The 18,322-nt window shown below is 42.7% G+C and overlaps 1 protein-coding gene across 1 annotated transcript; it reads left to right on the forward strand.

The window, feature by feature from the left end:
* On the forward strand, window positions 1–17,953 carry IL7R (interleukin 7 receptor). Its single transcript, XM_066181055.1, has 8 exons — window positions 1–94; window positions 4,966–5,104; window positions 6,398–6,552; window positions 8,140–8,294; window positions 10,021–10,198; window positions 11,042–11,132; window positions 13,017–13,092; window positions 14,497–17,953. The coding sequence occupies exons 1-8, from the start codon at window positions 4–6 to the stop codon at window positions 14,998–15,000; spliced, it is 1,389 nt and encodes a 462-aa protein (XP_066037152.1). The 5' UTR covers window positions 1–3; the 3' UTR covers window positions 15,001–17,953.
* The last annotated feature ends 369 nt before the right edge of the window (window positions 17,954–18,322 follow it).

The following is an 18,322-nucleotide window of genomic DNA, read 5'->3' on the forward strand; positions in this document are numbered from 1 at the left end:
AGGATGACACAGCCCAGTACTGTACTGAGCATTTTTGCCATGTTCCTCCACACCACTCTTGGGGAAAGTGGTTGCACCTCAGCAGACGGTGATGGTGAGTCATTTCATCTTCATCTTTCCACTCATGTATGATCTTGAAAATCCTAAATTAAGAGCTCCAGAATGCAACTGTGTGATTAAATACACTCATGTTTTAACTTCCAATCTCTCTTTAGTGCCAGTGCCTGAGGTGGAGCTGGGGAATACCTATTTAATTTAATCCCCAAATCTGCTGTCCTTGTAACATTCAAATCCACATTAAATAAGGGAAACCATAACTGTATGCACAGGGCACGCAGTGCCAGACCTTGTTGTAGCCAGTGTTTGTGTGGGAACTTACACCTGGGAACAGGGATAACTTCACCCTTCTGCAGCCCATAGCTGCCATTAGAGACGAGTGAGGTTCTGGCTTCTTTTGCTCTTGCTGGTCTCATCCAAATAAAATGTTTTGATGTAACTCAAACTTGGCCCAAACTGTTGGGCTTCAAAAGCCACACTTTTACATTTTCCTTAAGCAGTTTCATCAGCTGTATCTGGGATATAGTCCCAGTCTCCCTCAGCATGGCTGATGCAGCAACTCAGGCAGGGGGTTCTCACAGCACAACCCTAATAGCATTCATCCCCTACTCAGCAGAAGATTATAAATTGACAACAGTTTAAATTCAGCCTTATTGTAGACTTTATGATCTCATTTAAAGAAGCAAAAATTATTTAGCAGTATCAAGATCAAAAACATAAATAAGCAGAATATAAAAACATAATAAGCAGAAATAAAACCACTGTTTCAGGATGCTATTTCTTTTCTCCCCAGGGAGATGAAAATTTTGATTTAGAGATTCAGTCCCAGATCTGCTAAACTCTTATTTGTCTAACACTAAACAACAGTAAAGACAAGAGTTTGTGCACTATGCCTGAAGGACATGGGCTATCACTCAGTTATGGGTAGGTTAGAGCTCCATCATTTGGGAACAAAAGAGTTTCCAGGTTTACGAGGAGAATGGTTGTGTTCTTATGCTGTCTCTCAGTTAGGGAACATCATTTTTCCCTGTGTGTTATGTATTTTAACACATGTATCCAGACAGTTGTACATACATGCATATGTACACAGACAGGATACTCATGATAAGTTTTTTTCATTAAAAAAACAAAACGAAACAAAACAACAACAACAAAAAAAAAACAGGGATAGGCTCAGAACTGCATCTAACCACCCTGGGGTTTTTATTTGCATTTATTCATAGAACTGGCAGTGGTTTACAGCCGGCTTTGGAAAGCAGCTATGGTGAGGAATATGAAATGCTAGTGATTTTTTGTTGGTGTCACTGAAATCTTCAGGGCTTCCCAAAATCAGATATGAACAGACCTTGGCTTGTTTAGTCACTAACATGAGTAAATCATGATTTCCTTATACTTGAAGACAGATTCCAAAAGCCCCACTGAGCAATTAGCAGCCTTTATGACTTCTTAATGAATCTCCTGTGTTTGGCAAACAAACTAAGTAATCCGGAGTGAAATCACCCATGACAGATATTTGACTTTCACTCTTCACCTCTCTGACTAGCCCTGCCTCCTTACAAAGTGCCATTAGCCAACTCAAGCATGAAGTTGCCACTATGGGCACTCCTATGGGCAGAGGAGGGAAGAGCTAATTGCAGCACTTGTCTCCATCTCCTCCTCTCTTCTGAGCATCAGACTGCCTCCCAGCTGCTGTCCCCCAGCCAGGGAGAAGGGATGGAGATCCCCAAAAGGCCTCAGAGAGCTACAGGCAGAGCTAAGGAGGGGCAGGCAGGGAGGGTGCAGGTGGCACGGGAGGATCATGGGCAGGGCACCCTCAGTGGTCCTCCTACCCACACCTGTAGGGTTTCTCCAACACCTAAACTGTTGTGACTAAAACAGGTTCGGCCTGAATCACATCAGTGCTAGAGGTCTCACAATTACTCTGTCCATGGAGACAGTCAGTGCTTACCTGTGCCCTTAGTGTTGCACGCTGCCATCAGTCCTGGCAGCTCTCGAGCGTAAAGTTGAAGCATGTCCTTAGCCTCTGCTAGTATCTTTCTCCTCCTAAAGGCTCATGAGATTCCTTCTGTGGTTTGAACCATCCTGTTGGATGCTGTCTAAACTCAAGAGAGATCCTTCTGTGAAGGTTCTGCCATGACTGTAGCTATGACAGCAGTTTTTATGCCAGTTAAAATCACTCCTTCCCAAGCCCTGCCTTGATTTCAGCAGAGCCAGGTTCATGGCTCTGCCTGGTCTGGGCTTCTCAAGGCAAACATTACAATAGTCTTGTCAATTTTTAATTGAGTGAAGAGTCCTTAGCAGTATGAGTCATGTCAGACTCACCAAAACCATTCACATAGCAAACACATTTGTGTGTGGTCGTTCTGTGGTTTACGGCAGAAGTGAGGCTGAGACTATGTGCATACTTATGTCAGACAAAAAAATTAGTCACCCCAAGGAAAAATCATAGCAGAAATAGCATTTCAAGCTGCTTACTTAACACTGTTCCTGAGGTTTAATAATCATATATTCTACGGTTATTATGTTATTTCCATGAATAAGGAACCGTATAATCACAATGTGAAAATTCAGTGTCTAAGTGGTAAAGTCAGCTTTCCTTCCAGTGTGGCACCAAAGCTGCACTGCATTGGTTAAACCTTGAATGGCTGTTTAAACTGCAAGACTAAACCTTTTTTTCTTTTCATTTTGCAACCAAACTGATGGAGAATTAATTCAAATATCTGTACCTTTTCAGCAAACCAGTAGTGAATAGTTGATTTTTTTTTTTTGATAAGCCATCTTTCAATAGGATGATTGTCAAGGTTTTGAGCTGATGCAAAATCTGGTATATATCGTTTATATATACAGAGATCACCAAGCAGCCACAAAGAAAAGCAGATTAGTCATCCTAACCTTTAAGTTTTAATATTGCCTTGAGTATAAAGTAAGCCTCCTAGCAGTTGCAAGTAAAATCTTAAGAGAGGCTTAAAACGTGACATATTGGTGCATGCCAGATTTGGGTGTATATATCTGTATAAAATATGGTGGGTTGTTTTCCATTTTAAATAGATTCATTTCAGCTTACTTGGTATCCCCCAAATTTTGAACACACATATTTTTATGTACACACCTTTACCCACAAACATGCAACTGTATGTGGTACATATTTCCTGCAAGCATGCCTGCCCTTATGGCACAGGGCTGGACTGGACAAGACTCTCACCTCTGTGAAACGGCTGCAGGACTTGTTACAGAGTTGAGCTGATCTCTGTGTCTCTGTCTTGATTGCAACGGTTAAATACAGCAGCTTTGTACAGGATCTGCTTTTTCTGCATCTCTCTGTGTGTGTCTGTCTGTGTCTATCTGTGTCTGTGTCTGTGTCTGTGTCTGCGTCTGTGTCTGTGTCTGTGTCTGTGTCTGTCTGTGTCTGCCTCCATCTCTGTCTCTGTGTCTGTGTTTGTCTCTGTGCTGCACTGTTGTCCCCTCAGAGCAGCAACCCTGGTAGAGGACAGTGCATTTGTTGTCCTTCAGGAAGATGTGGGCTCCCTGAGCTGTGCTGAGAAGACTACTAATAATTTCTTAGCACCAGTTGTTCATGACAAATGGCCACTAAATATTAGCTCACGGGGGAGAGCTCTCTCTGTGGGTTCTGGATTAGTGCAGCATCAGATGCTTCCATCCCATCACGGGAGCTGGTGGCAGCAGTCCCCTTCCTAGCATCTGCCTGCACTGTTTCTGTGTGTTTCTCTGCATTTCTGACTGACTTTTGGACTTCTTCTCTGACTAAAAATCTGACTGCAGATGCAAGAGTTGACCATCGTTTTCTCTGGGAGGGATTTTCCATAGGAAATTTTTCAACGGGCATTTCCCCACTCCATTTGTGAGTCTGAATCACTGGTACCCCACAACAGATAGCAATAGGACAAAGAGAACAGTTTTAAACTGTCAGAAGAGAGATTTAGATTTGATGTTGGGAAGAAACACTATACTTAGAGAGTAGTGAAGCTCAGGAACAAGCTGCCTCAATAAGTTGCCCCATCCCTGGAAGGGTTCAAGGCCAGTTTGGATGGGCCCCTGAGCAAACTGATCTAGTGGGTCTCATTCCTGTCCATGGTGGATGAAACTAAATGATCTTTAAGGTCCCTTCCAACCCAAACCTTTCTTTGATTCTGAGATTCTTTTTCTCACTGCATCAAGTGCCCCACATGGCAAGGACCTGTCTGAGGAATGGATAGCAGAGGACAGAGCAAGGGATCAAACATAATCTCTTGACTCAGGAAAGAGGTTTATGTGTCATGACAGCTACCCTTAACCATTGGTGGAAGGAGCCAGAGGCATTCCTGCCCCTAGGATCCATAAAATGATAATTATGACAATAACCCTTTCCCCATCCACTTGGCTATAGTGGGTGAGATTTTCTGAAATGAGGCTGAACTGGCATTATCTGCCAGAGAGGACTTCTCTCAGAAGTGTCATTTTTTGTATCACTGGCCTCATACCTGCCAAGTGTAAGATTTTAGAATTTTGCTTTTAGTCAAATCATGATTATGTTATTAGTCATTGAAGCAAATGTGCAGAAAGCCTTGCATTCTGGCAGAAAGTCTGAAATTTCCCTCCTAAGCCCAAATTTGTGACATTTCAGAAAGCTTTCCAGAACAACCAAAATGTGGCTTAGCAGCCTCATGGCACCAAAATATTCTTGCAAGTGGGTGGACTTCACTGGCGTGCAGGTAGAGCGAGCAACCTTGAAAGGTGCAAATAGCTTTTAACTTCATTTTGGACAAGGTTTGTCTGCTTCTTACAAAACAGGTGGGTTGATCCTCTTTCTTTCAGGCAGCCACATGAAGAAACAACTTCCTAGGCAATGGAGCTGCAAATCAAATACACTCACAGGTTTACTTCAGTAACATCTCGTGAATATCTCCTTAGGGACTCTTGGGGATGATGAACCAGACAATTTCGACATTGATTGCTTCAGCCAGCTGGAAATTAAGGACTCCTTTAGCAGCCTGACCTGCAATTTCACCGAGCTGCCTCCTTACAACACTAACTACACCCTGTCTTTGTGGTAAGTGCTGTCCGCCTGTCCCTCAGTAAACACCTGGGAAGTGAAATGCTGTGCACTAGTGAGTCACGTTGCCACATGCAGGGAAACAGGCAGAAAAGCTTGACAAAATCATGCTTCAGAAAGTTTTGCTGAGTTTGAGTACTGTATTCAGCAAAAAAAGAGTAGTTTACCGAAGCAGAACATAACTCCCTAATGAGAAAAAGAAAGAGCTGGAAGGGTCTCTAAAGGAGATTATAATGTCTCCAATAGTTCTGATCGTGCCTCTGTTGCTCTGGAATGCCAGTAATATAGATGTAGCCCAGCATGAACTGAGAGCTTTTTTACTTTAATTTAAATGGTATTTAAAAAAATGTTTTTGAAGACACAACTCCTTGCCACAGAAAATTCCTTAGCAGAAGGTTAATTTTCCACATCCAAGAAAGTACCTGCATCTAGGTTAAGACAAAAAGTCAGCTATTGTCTTTTCACACAGAGACATACAAGAAATACACTTGAACAAGCACATAAACCTCAAGCAGTTATCAAACACATCAGTCATCTACACTTCCTATCAAGGCCTTAAAACTCTTTCCACCCTTTTTTTTCACTGTTGCACCAAGCTGAAGATCAGACTTTGTTTCTTGAGCATACAGATCCTTTTCCCTTTTTCTATTTTTCCTGAAACTGAAAGATGTGTGGCAGCCAAAAAAAGAAGTGAATATTTTTTGTAAATCTTTATGTACTAGTAACTCATTATTTCCTTCTCATAGTTTATTAGAATTTTACTATTTTCATGGGACTTATTATGGGTTTTGACTAAAGTTTTATGGTAGTTCTCAACCATGGGAGCCAAAGAAATCGAAAAAAACTCTAAAACTGCCGTGTGATTCCTTCATGGCCAGCCTGACTGTTGCCCCTTTATTTGCTACCACCTAAGTCAATAAGAAATATCTCTTTATCTTCAAAGAGCATCAAAACACTTTGCTCTATATTTAAAAATAGCAGAGGTAAGGTAATTTTTAAAGATGCAAATGTTTTAATACGTACACCTCCAATTATATAATTGCACTTTTTTCTCAAGAGCTCCATGATGCTTAATGTGATTCACGTCATTTTGCTATTGTGGTCAAGGACCACAAGGAAAAACACTATCAATCTGTCAAACTCCTTATTTGCATGGCACTATTTCTTATTTCACATGGAGTCTCACTTCAGTGAGAGAGAAATGAGCAAGCAGGATTCATCCCTTATAGTAAGTAGTCAAGTCATATTAACACTGAGAAGAAATGATTGTCATGTCACTTTGGCCAACAGTACCAAGGATGATAACAATTACGCCTGCTCCGACATGAAGAAACAGGAAGATGTATTCTTCTTACAGTTCAGTGATATACTCTCAAACAGAGATGTTTGCATGTATTCTGAGATGAAGAAAAGAGTCTGCAGGAGTCTGGTTGTAACTGACATTGGTGAGACACTTAACATTTTGGATGTTTTTTAAGTTATAGGGGTTACTGGGGAAAAAACAGCCCAGCACAAAGTCTAAGGATCAATCTGGATGACATAAAGGCAGCAAAAAACAGCATCTTAGCAGGGCATGTATCCTGGACCTGGGGTATTATCAGAGTGTGGTGTTTCCCCTGCTTCAAAGGCAGGCGTGATTAACCTCCATTCAAAATGCGCAGCTGAATTCAGGCTGATTGTGACACTGCCCAGACCCGGACATGGACTGAATCCCATCCATGGCTGAAGCAGCTGTTCCTGAGTGTGAACGAATTGCCAAGCAGGGACATTTTGTTCATCCCTGACTAGTGATTATGCCGCTTAGGGACTGTCCATCCCACAGATAGCATGAACCCAGTAGCACAGGGAACACAAGGTTGCAAGATCTCACTTCACATTGTGGTGTATACTGCAGTCTGAACAAGTGCATACTGCACTGATAACAGTGGATGGGCTAAGACACACCAGGGACATCACCAGGCACCTGCCTGAGTCAAGAGATAGGAAACTGAAAGAGAAGAGGGGATACACAGAGTTTACTGTTCTTGGTAACCAGTGTCATTCCAGGGCAGCAGAGAAGCCTGTGTAGGACAGATTCTTCTCTGTTCTTCTCTGGTGCCACATTATTTTGTCTCCTGTTGGCAGTAGGCACTGCAAAATCCCTCTCTTGTGAAACATTTCTATCACAGTCCAATAGTTTTTTAATAATCTTACATTACGTCTTATTTTACGAGCCAGCCTGGACCATCTCTGGCAGTCCCTACTCTACAAACTGTGGAAGATCTAAGTATCTGGGGATTGCAGGAGTGAGAAAATTTATGACTCCATGTGTTTTCTTGAGAGGAGAGAGGTGTGGGCTCTGTGTTGCTGTGAGAGCTGATGTACTTATGCAAGGTGAATTCAGGAAGCTTCAGTGCCACAAGTCCCTGCAGGTCTCAACCACAGGCTCAGCTTGGGGAGAGGGCTGCATTTTGGACTTGATGTATTGGCACAGTCTTTGGCACAGTCTCCTGCAGACCACCTCAGATATGGGTTCATAGGGTTCACAAGGGTCTGGAGCCACAACCCCCTCTGGTTTATCTAACACTGTCACACTTTGTCCCTCCCTCTGTCCCACTGCCCTGACAGACAGTCACAGTGGTACCTGAGTACAGATTATCTCTCCTACTCCTCCCAGGTGGGTTTTGCCAGGGACCTCCAGCTCTAGCACTGGCTAGAAGGACTAAATTTCAGGCCTTCCAGCTGCTACAGGGGTGGACATGCTCAGGGATTGCTTTCCAAGACTAAATGTCATATCCCTCACAAGCACCTCCCTTGCTGGTCAAACTACTTCTCTAGCAGGTCAAAACCAAGCCCAGGGATCTCAGGATGAGGGTGTAACGACAAGCTGGGGCTCAGCATGAGGACTGCCTAACTCAGGACAGCTCTTCCTCAAGACAGGTCACCCTGCAGGGCTGTAACTTGAAGTAGACTTTTTTTACATTTCAAACCTTGTTTGATTTCTAGTAACATTGTTCTGCTCCTGTTATATCCTGGTTTGTTGTCATTTGCAGTTAAGCCTGAAGCACCATTTGCTATAAACATCACATATGAAAGGGAGGCAAATGAATATCTTATTCGTTACTGTACACCACACTCGAGGAAGAAATACTTAAAGGACAAATTAGTACACCAAGTAGCCTATCAGGGGAAAGAAGACACTTGGAAGGTAAGTGGTGATGGTGTGCTTACACTAATTTCCAAAATTAAACATTATCAAAATTACCTGTACAATGTAAAAATGACCAAATCTGCATTTCTGCAGATCTCCATCTGAAAACTTGGAAAGGTGCAGTATTTGGCATTTGGAAATTTCATCAGTCAAAAGAGGTTTCATTGATTTGGGCTTTGCGGTGGGAATAGAAGACATAATGTGTTGAACCATTTTAAGTTTGCTCTTTGCTGTGGTGATTTTGCTGTTATTTTGCTGTGCTCATCAATCAGTAAAACGTGTGAACTCTTTACTTATTTTGCAAGTTTCTTCACGTCTCCTTTTTCACTGAATGCTTCCTGGCTTCCAGTGCAGTCCTGCAGCTCCCCCACCCTCAGGCTGTCTTAGGCTGCAGTCCTGCAGCTGTGTGTGAAGTGGGTCTGACTGGAGCTGCCCAGCTGCAGGGATCTCTGTGTCCCCTGTCACCAGGGCAGCCATGCAAAAGCTAGTCACAATGTTTGTAAGCATGGACTACACCTGAGTTTTACAGAGGGAACAGAGCATTGTCCACAAAAATCAGATTTGTTACCTGGAGTGCAACAAGCCAGTAATTACACACCTGAGAGAGACATTGATTGTTCGAGTTGCTCAAGCCTGGATGCTCACTGGTATTCCACAAATCAAGCACACCAACTACCAAAACGTTTTACTATTTATACATTTTATCAAACAAAGCAATTAGTGTCCCTTGGCCACAAGTTACATAGTTCTCTTCTTAATTAGTGTTCCATCTTCTATCAGTTAATGATCCTCTCACATCACGCCCACAGGCTCAGTCTTTGTCTTCTTTTGAGTTGGTGGGTTTCATGACCCGGTAGGCCATGAGTCAGCAGCCGAGATCTGCTGCTTCCAGAATTACCTTCTACCCAGTTCAGAGCTGATTCAGCACAGTCAACAAAAAAGTTGTCTTTATTAGTTTCTTCCTTATCTTGAGGGTTCTGCCAAATGCCCTCTATTATGGCCCAAAACTTCTGCACTCTTTGTGTCCATTGCCATCACTATATCTTTCTCAAGCTTTGTTAACCTCCTCCCAGGTCCCACACCATCAAAGCATGTCATGACCCAAACCTTAACAGGCAATTCTACACAAGTAACTTATTTTTCTAACACCTGGACATCACTTAGAGCATGGTTATTAACTGCTCTCTGTTTCACAGATTAAATCTCCCTCCTTGTTGATTAGGCTTGAAAATATACAAAGATCAAACATCAAAAAACTTAAGGGAAAAAGAAAATGGATTCAGGCAGCAAAATACATTGAAATGGAGAGCATCAGAGCTGCACTGCAGGATTTCAGCTTCTTCCCTGTAACCGCTCTCTCAGACATTTGTCTTTTTATGCTGCAAAAATGTTTTTTTTTTCTCCATATCTCCTCTAAGCCTTTTCAGGGAAGCATATATCTCTTACTGCAGTGTCAGCTGCTGCAAAGCACAGTTAATACTCGCAGCTGTTTTCCAAAAGGCTTTTAGCTGGCATTTGTCTCTCTTCTCAATACTATCTGGACTATGCTGCTGTTTAACTAGGCTGATGCCCTGATAAGCACCTGTGCAATAACTAGAGAGATGGAGTAAACAGCACAGTATTTCTGGGATGCACCTGATCTCACATATTTTGATGAACTCGAGGATAATTCTCCACTGCCTGCTGGAAAAATAATTGAGGTTTTTTTTGTGTGTGTGTTTAGACAATAGAGTCACCATACCTTCAAATAAAATTGCTGGGGAAAAACCTTGAAAATGAAGTATCGTATGAGGTGAAAGTACGTTCTCAGCCCAATGGAGATTATTTTAAGGGCACATGGAGTGAATGGAGCACTTCCAAGAGCTTCAGGACAGCAAGAGAGCAGCACTCCACAGAAAGCTGTAAGGGCTGAAAACACTCTGGTCCTTCTGGAGGAAAGCAGAACTGGGGGCCTGGGCTCCCTGGACAGCCTCAGCAGAAGCCGGGATGAGAGAAAGGGGAGGGAAGAGCCCACGGCCACAGCAGGGTCAGCCCTCACAGACACAAAGAGGTGACTCACAGAGCAACTGGGTCGCTCTGGTCTGGGGCTGGCTCTCCATGAAGATTTAAATCTCACTCAATGGCTATAAGGTCAGAGGAAATGCTGCCATGAGAGGATGAGGGTGTGGGTGCAGAGGGAGATGAAGGCTGACTCACTGCTTGCTGCTGGCTGGCTTGCCAGGGGAAGGAAGAGTTTGCACCAGGCATTTTGGATAAGGCACAAAGAGCTGTGAAACACGACCCATTTCAGGACACTGGGCTTGGGCGTGAATGTGGCACTTGAATCACAGATGCAACACAGGATAAAATCTCATCACTGCACATGAATAATCTTTGTGTTCCTTGGGTCCCTTCAGTCCCCGGGGGCACCTCGGCATTACGGGTGTTAGAAGTCATCTCTGTGCTGCTGTGAGGACACAGCAAGTGCTGGTCTCTGCGCACGGGAGGTGACAGCACACTTCAAGCTGCTTTAATGCAGTTTGTGAATCCAACTCATAGCTCAGCCAAGTGCTGATGCTCTGGCAGCCTATCATTTACCTCCTCCATGGAGGCAGGAGAAATGAGCCATTGCATCAGCCCAGTGATAGGCAAGTACAATGCTTGGTGTTAATTTCTAATTTATCTTCTGAAAAGACATCACTGTTATGGTGGCTTAACGGTGAGATGTTTACATGCATTGGCTGATGTTCTTTGTTTTCCTTTAGATAGCAGTGTGGTCATGGTTATATTCTCCATCCTGGGATTCATGCTGTCCGTTGTTATGATTGCACCGATCATAGTTTTTTGGGAAAACAGGTAATCTGTATCAGAAAAGGTGTAGGAACCCAATCCTGTTCTGACAATCTTACTGCTTTCCCTGTTAGACTTCTGAACTATTCTCTCTCCATCTCTGGAACTCTGTATCAAGCTGATGGCAAACAAATAATAGAAATGAGCAATATAAGAGACAGTGTTGGCAGGCAGAAGATGACCTGCCACTTGGACCAGATTTCAGTCTTGAGCTCAAAACACTGGGACTTTTGGTGAGCCAAAGTCACCTCGAAACCCTTAAAGACTCAGTGTCCCACTGGAGGCAAATTTGTCTCACAAACTTCAAGCAAAATCCAGAAAAGAAAGGGACCTGTGGGTTTTAGTAAACTCCTAAGAAGTGTGGAAATAGCATGCCGGGGTGGTGACCTATTTCACTTGCACAGGCTGAGTCAGCAGGGTGTTTGCTCTGCAGTGCTTTCAGAAGCAGCAGGGCAGAGCCCTCTGCAACAGCGGCTTGGTGGTGTCAGACACCAGCCTGAACTAATCCTGTTCCAGCCAGCCATGAGGCGAGATCAGGCAGAAGTGGAACTAAGGACACATTCATTACCCAAGCAGTCCTTGGTCTGCATTAGGGTTTTTTCATGTATCTGCAACACAGCAGTTAGATAGATAACTGTAAATACATTTTTAATGACAGGGCTCACTAGAGCTAACAAGCTTAAGAAAATGAACAGATATTTAGATAATGTTACAAAACTAGAATCTGGAGGGATAAAATCCAAGTTTAACTGTAGAAGATTAACTCCTTGTAAGACGGAAAGCCCAGGACTCCTCAACGACATTTAGAGCAGTCTGTCCATGACACCCAGCTCAAGAGAGGTAACTCTGTGTGAGCTGCTTCTCGGAACAACGCTTGGGCTGTGCTAACTCCAGAGTAACACATGGGGATTACCTGGCAGTGTTAAACAGGGGGATTACCTGGCCAATGTAAGTTGGCCTCAACCATACCAAGCCACAAACAATTTTAATAATAAAACATTTTAGACACTGGAGTTACCTGCCCTAGTGGTCCTTTATTCACAAGTATAGAGGTAGCTTGAGATTTCTCATTCTTGCATTTTACTGTTGCTGGGAAACTGCAGTTCTCTAACTTTGCTACAAGTTTTGCTTATATAAAACTGCAGCAAAAACAGGTGATACTTTTTGATCCCAGATATTTTCATTTTAAAAAGAAGAGGATTTTATACATGTACATATACACAGCCACACAGACACATAAATAAAATTAAATATATATTCATATACATGTATAATTATAACACAGCAATGATTGAATATCAGTTGGACAACAGTCTCCAGATGCATCACAGCTGAGAGTGTCAAGCAGACCTCTTCTAATCAAGGCAATAAAAATAAGACCTGTGGAACAAAGCAAGCTACAAGACAGGTATCTGAAGCTCAAATAGCGGGCCAAGGAATGGCCATTCCTTGAATTAATTGAAATTAAAAATATGCCATTCTTTGAATTAATTGAACAAGCAGAAGCAAGCATCAGCAAATTTCCATTTTAACCACAGCATTTTCTTGCACTTGCAGAAAAGTTTCATGACACTGAACCCTGTTGACACAGCTAAATGAAAACAAGCATAAAACTCCTCGCCATCATTATTTGCTGCATTTCCAGTACTTAGTGAAATGTCTTCTTTTAACTGCGACAATTTGTGCACTCCAAAGAACAATGACTTTTTGGTGACCTTTACAATTCCTCTTATCTTGTCTGGTTTATTCTGAGGCTTCTCTGTCTTTATTCTGGATAATGCCAGCCAGCCCTAAGGCTTTGTGAGAACTAGTACAAATGATGCAACATGAACCTGTGATACCTCAACATAGTCCTCTTATGCAGCTTTTTGTCTACTGTTGCTGTTTCAGGATCAAGCCTGCTGTATGGCCAAGCCTTCCTGACCATAAAAAAACGCTGGAGCAACTATGCAAGAAGCCAAAAAACGTATGTTCTTCCACTGTTCTTTACACCTGAGTATAGACTCTTGGGGACAAAATTAACACTCCTGAGAGACAGGATGTGCATTTCCTGCATGAACTAGGACACTTTTCAGAAATTACTTCTACATTTCACTTAAGAGAGGCCACGTTTGCTCATGCAGATATCAGTCAAAGGTACGGAAATAACACACAATTGACCTACTGCCTGAGGTTTGACTTGTGCAAAGTAACTACAGAGGTCTTGGGAAGCTGATGTATGATGAAAGGCTGAAAGAATTAGGTTTATTTATGGAAGAAAAGGAAGTGGGGGGGGGGGGGGGGGAGGGGAGGGGGAAATACTACTTAAAACCTTCTAATACCAAAGGTGTATGTAGAGAGATGGGAAAGATGCTCTCAGCACAAGGCTGTGTGGTGACAGAACCAGAGGCAACAAACATGTGTTGTTTCAAGGCAAACTTCCAGATACAAGGAAAGAATCTTTCTTGTGAAAATAATTAACAGACTGAATCTTTCTTGCGAAAATAATTAAAAGAAAGAATCTTTCTCGCAAAAGAATATTTCTTGTGAAAATCATTAAACACTGTGTAGCTTGCCCAAAGACAAGGTAGGTTGTCCTTTGGGAATATGCTAAAGGCTTGGCTTGATAGGGCTCTGAATAGCCTAATCCAGGTCCTGCTTCGGCCAGATGGTTGGACTCCACAGCTCCTTTCTAACCAAGATGCTTTGGTGATTCTATGAAACTGTGATCATGGGGCTGGATGGGGAGCTTTTGCAAACATCCCTGACAGGTACCCTGACATGACCAGCAGTGTTGTTCATACATCACGCAGTATAGGAACTGCTTTGCCAGTATAAAGCCAGATGGACAAGTAAATCATTAGGGCTGTTCACTCCAGGTATATTTGCATGTTCTTAATTTCATAGGAGGCCTAACACAGCTCTCCCAGCCCCTGTGCCCTCCAGTTCAGGCATTCCTAACATGTTTCAGGAAGTCATGGCAAATTTTTACTTCCCTTGCTGCTAAATTAGGAAGGTAAAATTGAAAGAAACCACCTAGGTGGGCACACTCCTTCCTGCAAAATGGCAGACATGCAACATATGTCTGTCTCAGAAAAGTCTCTGAAACACTGTATAGAGCATAAAACACTGTCCAGGTGTACTGCCCAGAGGAGGACACAGGATTGATGAAGTTAATAGGGAAAGGGACTTTCACACATGTGATAGTTTCTTCTGTGCTAACCTATTGTTCAGCCTGCTCAGGGTTACATCTAGAATTAAAGAAATAATAAATACCCTTCTAAAATCAAATAAATCATCAAATTTATTTATCTTTTTAATCTTTTCTTTATCTTTTCTCTTAAGCCACCACCCACTGTTGACTAACTGTGCTGTTCCCTTTGCCCCACAGAATTTTGATATAAGTTTTAACCCAGAGAGTTTTGGTTATGTTCATATCCATAAAGTGGATGGCCTTTGGGCAAAAGTTGAACTGGAAAAATTCCTGCAGCCATCAACTGCTCCAGAGACAAGCCTTCCAGAAAAATTCAGGAATGGATCAGACCTGAAGATGAACCCTGCAGTGGCAGACAAAAACAGCCTAAACCTGCCAGTGTCTGACAAAGGAGTCTGGCCAGCTGAAGCCCTGCACAGGCTCCTGGGCACTGGCCAGTTTGCAGTCACCGAGGGCAGCTGCAGCTCCAGCACATACGAGGTTTGCCACGGCAACAGGGTGCCCCTGCACAACGCTGGTTTCAACTTTTCATCCACTTGTTTCCTGGATCCTTCTGGCCAGCCCCATCCAGAGCCCCTAAATGACAACACCATATCCCAGATGCTGCCTAACAGTAACATGAGATCATCAAACAATGAGGAAGCCTATGTCACAATGTCCAACTTCTACAAAATTCAGTAAATCTCACAAGAATTACAGCATGCATTTTTTTTTCTCTACCACAAGCAGGATACTGAAGATTTCTGGTTTTGTTTTCCTATATCCTGTGAGCTCCCACCTCCCTCGCGCACTCTGCTCACAGTGCAATGCTACACCTGCAGGGAGGTGGGTTCTCCTACATTCCAGTGAGAAGTACCCTATCTCAGCATTCAGTATGCTGCTAGCAGTCTTCATTGCAGCATAAATTAAATTTAATTCAACCTGATTTTGATCTTCAAATCTGATTAATCCAGAGCAGTGACAATGCAGTCCTAGCTGAGGATCACAGCATGTCTTATAGAAATTAATGAACTCTTTTGTTACCTTCTTGGCTACAGAGTTAAGCTCTTATTAATGGCTTAGCAAGAAATATGCTTTTAAATAGAAATCAATCTCTTTTAAACACTGGTGGGTTAAGACTAATTCCCCGAGGCAGTCAAAAGACAAAAAGACAGTAAATTAGAGTTGCTACCAAGTATTAGGTGCCTGAGGATTCAGAAGCTTGAGCACCACAATGAAAGTTAGCTGAGTGCCCAAAAAAATATTACATGGGCTCACCTGACAGAGATGTTTCCTGAGATGGATTTAGGTTTTGGTTTGAGGTGGGGTTTTTTTGGGGTTTTGTTGTTGTTGTTGTTGCTTGTTGAGTTTTGGGGGTTTTGTTTTGTGTTGGGTTTTTTTGTTGGGTTTTGTTGTTGGGGGTTTTGTTGTTGTTTGTTTGTTTGTTTGTTTGTTTTGGGGTGTGTGTGTGTTTGTTTTGGGTTTGGTTTGTGGGTTTTTTGAGATGCAAATTAAAACAAAGCAAACCCTAAATGCCACTACTTCGTGCTATTGGCAAAGATTTGCCCTTATGCCAAGTACAGGATCCACAGGTACTTCTGTTAATACTTTTGTGGTTTTCAACATCTCACGTACCAACTAGGCAAAGCAAAGTCCTTTCTCTTCCTAGAAGCTGGATTAGGTCTGGAAATTGCATGATGCGGTCCTTTTCTGCAGCTCTCATGCAATTATTAGTGTAGCATTCCAGAGTGCTTTCCATTCCAGAGGCTGGGCTGACCTTGTTTGTTTACTAACATTATATTCCCAATGGCTGTGACTGCACACAAATACTATGAATTTGGACAGACAGTGTTCTCATGCAACATCCAGCTTAGGAAGATGGATGGAATGTCATGGATTCTGCCATTGATCACAAGACCTAATTTGGTTTTTTTTAAATAAGTTATAATTTGCCAGGAGATGTTTTTTGTTTGTTGGTATTCCTTTTTTCCTTTTTTTTAAAATATTTACTTTTTCTTTTTTTTTTCTTTCTTTTTTTTTTTTTTTTTGATTGTGACTTCTTTTCTTTATAGTATTACATTTATAATTTTTTTACATTATGGCTGAGCCACTTCACAGTCCTCCTTGGATGCTGCATATTCTGGAGCACACACTTGAAGATAAAGCTGCTACAGCCACATGGTTGCATGACAGCAAAATGGTGTGGCCATGGGACATCCAAGCTGCTTTCTTGCACTCTGGACTTGGGGTTCACCTCATTGTGCAGTCTCAGTTCCTCTAGCTCTTTTAAATTCTCCTTCACCTAGTCATATTCACATTCCCAGACTCTAAGGGTGAAAAGAGTACTCTTTTATCCTCAGAGGATGAGATGCTCAGATTTGTTCTGACTCATAATGGTCAGGAAGATGTCACAAAACCTCAGCTGCTTCCATCTGCATCTGCCAAGACAGCTTTGTGCCACCAGAGCAGCAGAATGAATCAGATCACTGAACATCTCTTGTGGCCTTGTTTCAAGGACATATGGCAGAGAGTGGGGCTTGCATTAAACTCAGTTGCTTGAATCAGAATTTAATGCTGCAGGAAACAGTACAAGCCAAACAGCAATTCTGGACCACATCAAGCCAAAACCAGCCTTCCCAAGACAGGACTCCACCTCCTCCACCTCCGCCCAGCACCAGGGAAGCTATCAAGCGGGGAGAACCTAACAGCTACTCTGTGCAAAGGGGCCTCAGATTTGGCTCAAGACATTCCAGTGACATTATACAGAATGATTTTTATTGCTGTTTACTGCCGAATGAAGCATTAATTGATGCAGAAGAAAAAGACCAAAGCCCTGGGCATTAATTTGCTTTATAGTGCTTGTATTTCCTTTCAAAAAGAGCTGCTGATAATGCTTACATTGTGAGAACTTGCACAGTGTGACTGTAAATACAGATAGTCTATACTGGAATGATACCTTCTTCCAGTGACACAGTGACAAACAAAAAGGGGATAGAGGAAGAAGCAAAAGCACGTCAGGAAAATCCTCTGCAGAATGTGCTATGCTTCCTTCAAATTTTGTAATTCAGTTACGCGTTTGTTGGATGTATGCAGATATAATCACTTTCAGCTTTGTTTCGGGAAAATAAAATAAAGCCAAATATGCACCAAAGCCAGAAACACCACAAGCACTTCCTGTCTGTGACCAAGTAATATATAGTCCATATATGGGGATACAGCCATGGCTATGTCTGAACAATCTGTCAAGTAGTTTCCTTATTCTACATGACAGTTTCTCCAGAGCTGTCTACAAATTCCTGTCTGCCTCAGTAATCACACAGGAGTTTTGCTCAGCCTTCACACACTCCATGCACTTCCTTTAGCTCAGCACAACCTTCCTTCTTCCCCTTCTGCCTCCAGTACTTTTACTCAGCTTTACACCTAGACCCAGCTTGCTGACACTGGTTTCTCTGTAGCTGCTTTATGACACAGTGCCTGGAGCTGCCTCCTTCTTTCTGCCATGTGCCCACTGGGCTCCAGCCCCTCTCCTGCAGTCGTGGTGCCACAGAGATGCCCTCCCATCTTTGCTTTTCCCATTGCCAATATGCAGCTCATGCAAACGCCTCCTAGCACTATGAGCAGTCTCTCTCCTGCACCATGCAAATGTCTCTTAGCTGTACACAAATAAACTTAGACTATTGTCAGTTATAACAATGAGTCACAGTCTAATTCTACTGATGCTGATAAATGCTAATAACATCTCAAGGTGATAGTCATCCCCGGCTTAAAGCGTTGTTTACCACCTTTACCAGTTTGTTCCTCCCCTTGTGCACATTCATTAGACAGGCTGAAAAAACACACACAAACGCTGAGTGTGGAGCAGCAGATGACCAGCTAAGTGTGGGGAGCAGGAGGACTGCTTCTGCCAGAGTGGAGGGATGGCTGAATGCCTGTGATGTGCAGCACAGTCAAGGCTATGAAATAGAAGTTGAAAGGGTGGCCTGATGAGCACTGCTACAGGGACATGTGGCTGAATCTAGGGCAA

This window comes from Chamaea fasciata, unplaced genomic scaffold (assembly GCF_029207755.1).
Source record: "Chamaea fasciata isolate MVZ Bird 193981 ecotype frontalis unplaced genomic scaffold, bChaFas1.0.hap1 SCAF_4, whole genome shotgun sequence".
Classification (NCBI taxonomy): domain Eukaryota; kingdom Metazoa; phylum Chordata; class Aves; order Passeriformes; family Sylviidae; genus Chamaea; species Chamaea fasciata.